At 44.1% G+C, this 10,030-nt stretch overlaps 1 protein-coding gene, 1 long non-coding RNA gene and 1 other non-coding gene across 6 annotated transcripts; 2 read left to right on the forward strand and 1 right to left on the reverse strand.

Moving 5' to 3' along the window:
* The first annotated feature begins 1,108 nt into the window (after positions 1-1,108).
* LOC123111056 (nifU-like protein 1, chloroplastic) lies at positions 1,109-5,867 on the forward strand. Its single transcript, XM_044531733.1, has 4 exons — positions 1,109-1,268; positions 1,344-1,431; positions 1,539-1,849; positions 5,453-5,867. Exons 1-4 carry the CDS (start codon positions 1,203-1,205, stop codon positions 5,642-5,644), a joined length of 657 nt encoding a protein of 218 aa, XP_044387668.1. The 5' UTR covers positions 1,109-1,202; the 3' UTR covers positions 5,645-5,867.
* LOC123111057 (uncharacterized) lies at positions 2,121-5,683 on the reverse strand. 4 transcript variants are annotated; one of them, XR_006454070.1, is made up of 5 exons: positions 5,477-5,683; positions 3,525-4,041; positions 3,341-3,440; positions 2,743-2,833; positions 2,121-2,432 (listed from the first exon to the last, which is right to left on the reverse strand). It is a non-coding gene; the product is annotated as an uncharacterized lncRNA (long non-coding RNA). The 4 variants fall into 4 exon arrangements; XR_006454071.1 differs by having other exon boundaries at positions 3,525-3,809; positions 3,893-5,481; XR_006454068.1 differs by having other exon boundaries at positions 3,525-5,481.
* An 801-nt stretch (positions 5,868-6,668) lies between the features above and the next one.
* TRNAR-UCU (transfer RNA arginine (anticodon UCU)) lies at positions 6,669-6,741 on the forward strand. Its single transcript has one exon. It is a non-coding gene; the product is annotated as a tRNA-Arg (tRNA).
* The last annotated feature ends 3,289 nt before the right edge of the window (positions 6,742-10,030 follow it).

The following is a 10,030-nucleotide window of genomic DNA, read 5'->3' on the forward strand; positions in this document are numbered from 1 at the left end:
ACCTCTGGAGTTGGTTTAGCGATTGCCAAGGCGCGACGTCTTCGCACGTTTGTAGTCGGATCGTCAAAGTCGACTTCCACCGAAAACGATAGCTACTTCTCATCAAAACATCGGGGCACCTTTGCCTCTATTAGTGCTGACTTGTGTCGTTTGCTCTCCATCTTCATGTTCTTCTTCATCCATTGCTTGGCCTTGCTCCTTAGCTTCTCCATGGTTGGTCCCTTGGTATCTGGGTATGCAAAGTGTCTCCGCTTGAGGTAGTAGTCATGTCTCATGTGATTCGAAAAGGAGTTGAGCAAGGAGGGAGTTCACCACGGTTACGATAGCCCTTGCACGAGCCCTTGTCATCGGTCCACTTGGTGCCTTGGGTGATGATGACATGTCCATGTGGATGACCAAAGGATGCTCCGCATCATTTTGTTTACCGTGTAATGAGCTTCAAAGGTTCTGGCCGTCTATCCGTTTTATGCCATCAAATGCATGATAAAAGGAAAGATTGGAGGAGCCTTATGACGTATGTCTCATGTACGTGGACATCAACAAACAAAATTATCAGTATCATCAACTTAAATAGTTATTGTTTGAAAATTCAAGGTATATTTGTAGCTCAAGCATTTTACCAATATATTTGCGGCCATATTCACTCAACAGAAATCTTTGCATTTGACTAACACAAAGATACTCCGATAATGAGCAAATATTGCAGAGGTTACTCCCCACCTGACCTAGTTTGCAGAATAGGACATATTGCATAGGTTACTCCCCACGAAATCGAAGTAGCATGTGTGTATGGCAATCAGCTTGCTTTGGGGTACCGTACAAAATTTAGCATATGTCGAAAATGTAATGATTTTGGTTCGGTTTAGATGAAGATCATTCGGTTTACATAAAATTCATCTGGCTTATTCAAATCCAATTTACAGTGTATGCAGACAGCGAGGGATGGCCGGCTTCCACATCATGTCCGCAGACACGTTCGTGATCGGATGCTGTGTCTGTTTAAGGGGTTTGCATTGCAGATGCCAGCACGTAGCATGTGCGCATGGCCATCGGTTGGTTTGGTTGAACTAAAACCGCACAAAATTTAGCAAAAGAAACGAGCGCTGGAGCGGGAATGCGGGCACACAAATACCACCGCCACCCACGCCTCGCCAACAGCGGCGGCATCTCCAGGACCGGTTGCCTCCAGTCGGGCACCGGAGATGCAGGCGGCGGTAGCGGCGTCGGCGTGGGTGCCGACCACCTCGCCGTCTACCTCCTCCTTCAAGGTAAGGCCTCTTGTTTCTCCGTCTCTTCTTGCTTATCCGCTTCATGTTGTTTAACGAGGAGCTGTTCGTTTCAAGGTTGGGGTCTCGTCGCGCTTGCGTGGGAGGAGAACGCCCTCTGCCGCGGCAACTTCGGTCGCCGTGTCCACTCGCCAGCCGCTGGAAGGTGAGACTTCCGTCCTTGCCGCAGACCAACTATAGTGACAGTTCGATACGCTAGTCCTTAATAGAGGTAGATTTCAAAGTTTCATCTATCACGTTTTGTTGCTGCAGTTGTTCGACCCATTGCCGACCCGAATCCGGTGGTCGATTCACCATTAACCGCTGAAAATGTGGAGCTTGTTCTGGATCAAGTCCGGCCGTATCTCATGGCAGACGGCGGCAACGTTGCCTTGCATGAGATCGACGGGAATGTGGTGAGGCTCAAGCTGCAAGGAGCATGCGGGGCGTGCCCAAGCTCGGTGATGACCATGAGGATGGGCATTCAGCGGCGTTTGATGGATGAAATACCAGAGATTGCTGCAGTTGAAGCTATCACGGACAAGGAGGCTGGGCTTAAGCTGAACGAAGAGAATGTTGAAAAGGTACTGTTACTTGTTATGGTGCCAATGGAGAATAATCAAAATTCTAATTGTGCAGACAACGTACAATTCGATGCAATGCAAAACTTACACCGGGTATTTGTCAAGCATTAACCTATCTCATACTACATGAAATGCAAATAAAGATTCACTAGAGGGTCTTGCAGCGTCAGCTTGCGAAAAACGTTTCTTATACTAGGAAATATGCCCGTGCGTTGCAACGGGAGAAAAACAATCGCATACATCCATCCCAATAAGCAAGGCTCAAGACCCATGGTCATTCTACATCCTCTATTTTATCATAACGTCTTGCATGGCAAAATTGATACATCGTGACTTGAGGATACTAACTCATTGAAGAATGGGTAGGCGGGAGCCGGAGGATTCATACAAAGTTCACCTTCAAATACCTACTTGCTTATTTCCTGCCATGCAAAACATTTTATCTAGACATTCGATTAAACTTGGCAAATACTATAGACAATGGTACACCTTGTGAACATAAGAAAAAGGAAGACTCGCAAAGAAGAAACCGGCAATCAGGAAACTGAAACTTCTGTAGTTGAAGGTTGCATCTGAAACGAAACTGCAATATGTATCAGTATCACACATTTAGGAATCACCAACAAGCAATAAATAAGCCAAAATCATGAGACTACTCCGCAAGAGATGAATGTATAATTATGCCAATGTTCAGAACAATTCTAGAAAAACCATAGACAGTTTATTTAAACCGTAAAGATCATCCTTATGAATTTAGTATTATTGCAAATGTTCAAAACAAATTGAGGCTTAACTAATAAAAGTAGATTAGATGGGTTAAAAAATACCAAACATTATCTGGAATTATCATCACTATCACAAAGTGGAGGTTTGCCTCAGGATCACTGACTCACATAGCATGAGTTATTTAAAGGATTCCTCCATACAGCAACATACTATTTCTTCACAAGCTCCCAACATGGTCGGTTACGAGGTCCTCCATCTCTACAAATAATTTTATCTGTAAACAATCATTTCAAGAGAGATCGACAAAAAAATGCTGTATTTCATTATGAGAGGCTACTTGACCTGATATAAGTAATGTTATATAAAACTATTATTAACAAAGAAGAGATTATTCTGGCTAAATCGAACAACTATGGATTCATCATGTGTGAAAAATAAGTGAATTAACACCTCGAGAAGATTATATTACTCTAAAGGAACAAAGTATGTAAGTAAGTATGCCCCAAAACATGCTACTCCACAGAAATAGAGATTCAACAATGGTAGACATTTTAGCTGTGGAAACTGGTGTAGTCCATGAAACTTTAGCTGTTATTTATCTTTTGCATGTTCAAGCAGTGATGCTTGTAAAACCCATATGTTTTAAGTTCTGATTTTATTTCAACACTACAAACTACTCGTTCGCTTTCCTGTTTTATGCAATTTAAACTTACCTTTCCTGTTTCTAAAAAGATTTGAGTAATTTATAATATAATCAAGGCAAACCTGACATATCTTTGTCATCAACCAGCAGTGTATGAGGTACATTGCTAAACCACACCTCTAGTTCACATAACTACATTACAGAAATTCTTGTACATGGATGCTGCATTTACAGAACATAAGCCAAATCAGTTAGTTCAATTCAGATTTCTGAATTTACTGCTTAAAAAATCGATGTAATACCTACTTGAGTTGGCCTTCCTCTCGGAGGGGATGGCGGTTTGATGCATCTTGATAATAAAGGAAAGTCAGAGTGGTTAGATATACTATGCAGATAATCAAAGATCAGACCTGTATTCAAGAAAACGCATCCAAATATTTAAATATTTTGATCAACATCAAAGAAAACTGAAAAGTGTCTAGCATTCTTGAAAACAGAGAGAAGAAAACTGTCTAGTAAGAGGCCACACTGTTGTACTGATTCCTTGAATCCGGTGCTGCAGGAGGCCATGTAGATCATCCCATCCACTTCCTATGGAAGTAGACAGTTTGCTCATCTAAAAAAATTAAGACCAATGTACATAGATAGACCTAGCTGAATTTTCCTGATCAAACCTTAGGTCTGAAGCTGATTTTGTTATTCAGTAATGAACTTAATGGCTGGAGAATAGAGAGTCGCTTCTGTTCCTCCAGTCGGAAGCCCGATTAAATTGAAACTGTCGGCAATACACATGTGACTCCCGTTGCATCAAGCATCAACCATCCTGACATGTTTTCCTTAATTGATCAGAAAAGTGATGCTTTGATTGATGTATAACTGATCAGAAAAGAGATGCTTTGGTTAATGTACAGCTAGAACTTGATATCAAAGGATATTATAATATGGGTTGGTGGCCTTTTTCAGATCAATACGCGCCGTCGCCCGGCTCGGGAGCTCATGGACTCGGCGGAGCTCCATCCGCACTGCCGCGGCGCGAGTGCGGGGCCTCATCCGTTGCGCACACGCCACCGGCGCCACAGGTGGAGAGCAAGGGCGAGCCAACTGGGGCTCCGTTCAGGCTGTGAGCCGGCGTGAAGGGGCGGCGGCGAGGCCGAGAAGGGGCGGCGGCGGGGTGAGCGGCGGCAGGGCCGAGAGGTTGGAGCGGAGTGGGCGTGCTGCTGCGGCCCGGCCCCCCTGCGGCGGAGGTGCCGCTCGACCATCGGGGGTGTGCTGCTGCGCCCGTCGGGGCCGTGGCCGCCGGCGTGAAGGGGCGGCGGCGAGGCCGAGAAGGGGCGGCGGCGGGGCCGAGAGGTTGGAGCGGCGGCAGGGCATGGTCGAGAGGTTGGTTAGGCGAGAGAGAGAGGTGTGCGGGAGAGAGGTGTGCGGGAGAGAGGCGTGGTCGAGCGGGCGTGCGAGAGAGACATGCGAGAGAGGGGCGAGCTGTGGGGTACCGGGTTTGGTTAGCGAGTAGATAGGGTAATGGCATGATGGGTAATTAAAGCGTAAAATACGTTTAGTATGTTGGAGTGATGTAGACCATTAGATTACAGGGTTCGATGGATAGGATGATTTGATTCTCCGCCCTCTCTCTCTTTTATAGTGGTAGTAGATAGTAGATAAAACTAGGTTGTTATCTTCAAATAGAATGCTAGTGTTCCGGTTCTTCTTTTTATGCAACAGCATATAGTGTGTTGTCTTTAATTTCACATACCATTCTGGGGTGTGGGGACTATATACCGGAGCAACAACCTTCCTGCCATGGACGGTATCGCCGTCCATCTTCTTTTGATAAGAGGATCTGCGATTTGTCCGTTTAATTTTGTGGCACATTGATGACTGTTCCATGTGGTTGGTTTGTCGTTCATTCTTGCTTAGAATGACATTCCAATACAGAATGCAGAACATGTACTCCCTCCGTTTCCTTTTACTCTGCGTATTAGGTTTCTCTTAAGTAAAAACGTTGTAAACTTTGACTAAATTTATATTAAAAATTATCAACATCTACAATTCCAAATAAATATAATAGTGCAAGTAATTGTTAGACATTATACAATGTCTCCTTGTTGCACATTGTCCTACACCTTGAGACGATTTATCTAACATTTATTTGCCCTTTCCATAATATGGGCGAAAACCAGTAGCTGGAGCAACTAAAGGTACATATTTGAAAATTACTTCCTTTCACCCAATGGCAGGTACTCGATGAGATCAGGCCATACCTCACCGGCGCAGGAGGCGGTAATCTCAGGTTTGTCGCGATCAACAAATTCTTCGTGAAAGTCCAACTCAAGGGCCCTGCAGCAGGTGTGGCGGCCGTCCGAGTTGCTGTAGCACAGAAGCTCAGAGAGAAGATCCCATCCATCGCAGCTGTCCGGCTATTGCCGTAAGCTTCAACTGCAAAACACTGCTGTGAATATCTGGTTATCCAGGAAAATGCTATGAATGTGCTAACTGATCAGATCACCACTGTAGCTGGTAGCTGGTAGCCCCATGGAGAGTTTCTCATCTCTAGTCAGATGATATGCGACTATTGATGTGAAATGTTGTAACAAGGTTCTTTTTGGTCTCTTCCTCTTGGGAAGGAAATGGAAAGGTCAATCTTGGTCGAAATTAAGTCGTTGCCAATTTTGAAAGAAGCCAAGGCAGAAAGCAGGAAGCCTTGTGGTCTCATCTGAAGAAGGGACGCTTCAGATGCACCTGAGCTTCTTGTTCCTGGAAATATTATCCATCTCCAACATATTAATAACGTAAACATGAACGATCAATCTGATATATAATGGACACCATCCAGTCGTTCAAGCAATGAACAAAGGAACACTGAAGCATTTTATTGTTCTAGAACACGGCAAGACTGGGGCATTACAATTCGTCATGCAAAATCGCAAAGAAACAGCATCCGAGCTACTTGTCGTCTCATATTTTGATTGTTACAGAGGCGGAATCCATTGCATCAAACGAGACAAGGAGGAGGTGACCATACCCCGAGCCAAGATCTCGGGATTTCACACGCATCGCATCCAGAAGCAAACGACGACGGGCGCCGATCTAGATGGCGGAAGGGAGGATCTGGGAGACGACGAGGTAGGAGAGGAACCCGGCGAAGGCGAGCAGGAAGGCGTAGTCCACCGCCACGAACAGCGCGGTGGATCCGTGGCCCCTCTTACGGCCCTTCTCCTCCTCCGCGGCCGCCGTGGCGCCGGATCCGATGCCGCTGCGCTTGTTCGCCACTGCCTCCATCCCGAGCGCAGATGACCTCTTCCGCACCTCGCTCCGGCGACGGCGATGTGATGAGATGGGAGACGACGGGGAAGGCTGTGTCTTGGATATAACGACAAGAGAACGGCGGAACGCAAGAAGACGCAGCGCAGAAGACTAAAGAAGGAGAGGCGTGGGTTGGACGCAGACAAAGCAGCGCCTGTGGCCTAATGGATAAGGCGTCTGACTTCTAATCAGACGATTGTGGGTTCGAGTCCCACCAGGCGTGCATGTTTTGATATTTCGATAGTTCCTTTGTTTTACTTTTGGTATATCAAACACTCTTCAATGAATTTGCAAAAAGCTCCTAAAATAATGAATTTGCAAAAAAATACGCAATTAGGTTGCTCTCTTTATCCTCCCCCGAAGATGGGTTGAAAGTGTTGAATAAATAGACAATTTTTTTATTAAATTAATCCAGTAAATAGTCATGATCATGGCATTGATAGAATTAAAAACATACTAATTACGCTCTAGATAAGCATGCACCACACATATAGTAGAAAGATATATGCACATAGCTGGTACCACTAAGACGGAACTAAACATGAGAGGCATAAGCGAGTTATACCCTCCAATCGGTCAGGCAGAAGCCGCGGCGGCGTCCTCGGTGTCCTTCTTCTCGGCTTCGAGTTTCTCGACGGTGGCACGATCGGCTTTGTTGGCGGTGGGCATGGTGACGATGAAGACGATGCAAACGTAGACGATGCAGCGGACGTGGACGAACGACAATGAGCAGTCGCGTAGGAGACGCTCTCCAAAAAACTAATCGCCCCTCTACCGTACATGATCTAGAGAGGCGGGGTTTCAAAGACCTACTCCCCCGTCAACTGTGTACGTGGTGGACGGTATGGGATCACCGGCGGTAGCATCAGCAACAGGAATGACGGGCGTGGATGTAGAGATGCGATTTGATTCTCGTTGCGGCTAGGGTTGGCCAGCGCCTCCAATATATAGGCGTGGCCGCGTGGAGAAGCGTGGGCTGGACCCACATCCGAGTCGGTGATAGCCCACGATCCGACGTCTCAAATCGTTGCCTGGCTGTCAAAGACTCTCCATTCCTGGCCAGCAAAAAAAGCACATAAGTGTGAGCTCGGCTCGGCTCATTCCCGCAACCCGCGGCGCGTTGTGATGAGGCGTGGCGTTGCGAGGCGGGCGACGAAGGGTTAGTACGCGGGAACCACTTCTCTTCTCAAGCTCCTATAGCATGTGGAAGAGAATCTCTTATAAGGAGGTCCAACTTCTCTCCAACTAGCAATGTAGGACTATACTTCCCACCACACCCATTACCATAAAACCCACATGGGCCATTGTAGAAATTGTTAGATGGCCCCAAGGCCCACCCTATGTTTCAATAGTAAGGATCGGTATGGTCGACTAGAGGGGGCAAGGATCGGTATGAACCAAATACTAGCACTCTTAGTAGCAAGTATGAACATAATTGCATCAACTTTTTCATTAACATTTACCTTCTTAACACTTGGCATGCGCTCGGTGTTCCATTGGGAATGATTGGCTCATATTATCAAGAAGCTCAGTAGCCTATCCAATGGTTATCCCCGTGAACGCACCACATACAGCAAAGTCTAGATGATTTCTAAAAACAAAGTTTAGTCATGCATAGAAAATCTTATACTACCATCCAAAGACTTAATTCATGCATGGGACAATTCTTTACCATAAGTTCCATTCTTTTCCATGATTGTGCAACATGTCCTTAATCAAGTTGTTTAAAATTCATAATTTGATTCCTCAAAGAGTTGATTTTTGTAGGAGGACAATATTTACCAATAAAGCATCTTTACACTTAGACCAAGAATCAATACTACTTTTCAGTACAGAAACTAACCATTTTTTGGCTCTATCTCTCAAAATAACGGAAACAACTTCAGTTTTATAATATCATTGTCCGCATCTTTAGTTTTTTTTGCATATCACATAGTTCAACAAAGGTATTAAGATGGGCTGCGGCATTTTCATTACAATTTTCAGAAAATTGATCTTTCATCACAAGGTTTAATAAAGCGGCTTTAATCTCATAAGACTCCACAGTGGTGGCGGGGGGAGCAATAGGATTATTAATAAACTCACTATTATTAGTACTAGATAAATCACATAGCTTGGTATTTTCAGGAGTAGACATGATGTCAACAAAGGCAGAAATAGCAACACAAGATTTTTTTTGGTGTTCTAGAAAATTTTGGCAAGTAAAGAAAAAGGCAAGAGTAACTAGGTAACAAATAAAATAAGCAAATAAAGAAGTTTGTGCGAAGGCCCCTGATTTGGTAGACATTGACTCTGGCAACGGCGCCAGAAATTCTTCTGCTACTCCTGTAGGGGTTGTTGGATTTTTCCAAAGAGGAAAGGTGATGTAGCACATAATTAAAAGTATTTCCCTCAGTTAAGAACTAAGGTTTAATCGAACCAATGGGAGTCAACAAGCTAACAATATAAGCAACACCTACAAACAAACAAAATAAATACTTGCACCCAACTTGGCAAGGGGTTTTAAGCCCCTCGTCTTACTAGTTACAAGGTTAAAAACAAATAGATGGATAAATAAATAATGGTATAGTGAAATGGTAAAACAATAAAGGCAAATAAAAGGGCAATTTTATAGAACAAGTATTGATAGAGAATGGACCCGAGGGCCATAGGTTCATTGGTGGTGTTTCTCTCAAAAGCATGTAATGGAGTGGTATAGAAATTACTGTTGGGCAATTGATAGAAAAGCAAGAATTATAACTATGATTATTCATGGCATAATCTTGTATAGGCATTACGTCCGCGATAATTAGACCATTATCCAACTACATCTACTACCATTACTCCACCCCGAAACCGTTATCTAGCATGCATCTCAAGGTATTTAGTTTACTAGAAATTGAGCAATGCAGTAAGCAAGATGACATGCTTTAGACAGAAAGAAATCTAGCAATAAGATAATTCCTAGTCGGTTATCCTTATTAGCAACAATACAAATATGTGTCTTGTCCCCATTCTGTCACTGGGATGTAGAACACATCATGGTTGAACCCACTAGTATGCACCACTTTCTCTGAAGAACTACCCATCTATTTTGGCCAAAGAAGACAAATAGATCAGAAAGAATACATAGTTACTTAATTATACAACAAAGAAACTTCATAAGATTCAATAATATTCAATGAAGGATCTGATCATAAATCCGCAATTCATCATATGCCAACAAACACACCATAAGAATTACATTTGATTGATGTAGAGGAGAACATGGTATTGAAGATCCAAAAGAGAGAGGGAAAATCCAGCTGGCTACTACTATGGACCCACAGGCCCTAAAGAAACTACTCACACATCATCATGTATGGAGCAAGGTTAATGAAGAGGCCTCCTCCAATGGCTTCCCCCTCCAGCAGAACTCTAGGATAGGGCTCCAAATGGGATCTCTTCAAAATAGAGGCTTGCGATAGAGATAAAATTCTTCTGGAGGTACAATGAATGGTTTCGGTATTTATAGGAATTTATGGCGGTGGAAT

The sequence above is a fragment of the Triticum aestivum genome, chromosome 5B, assembly GCF_018294505.1.
Source record: "Triticum aestivum cultivar Chinese Spring chromosome 5B, IWGSC CS RefSeq v2.1, whole genome shotgun sequence".
Classification (NCBI taxonomy): domain Eukaryota; kingdom Viridiplantae; phylum Streptophyta; class Magnoliopsida; order Poales; family Poaceae; genus Triticum; species Triticum aestivum.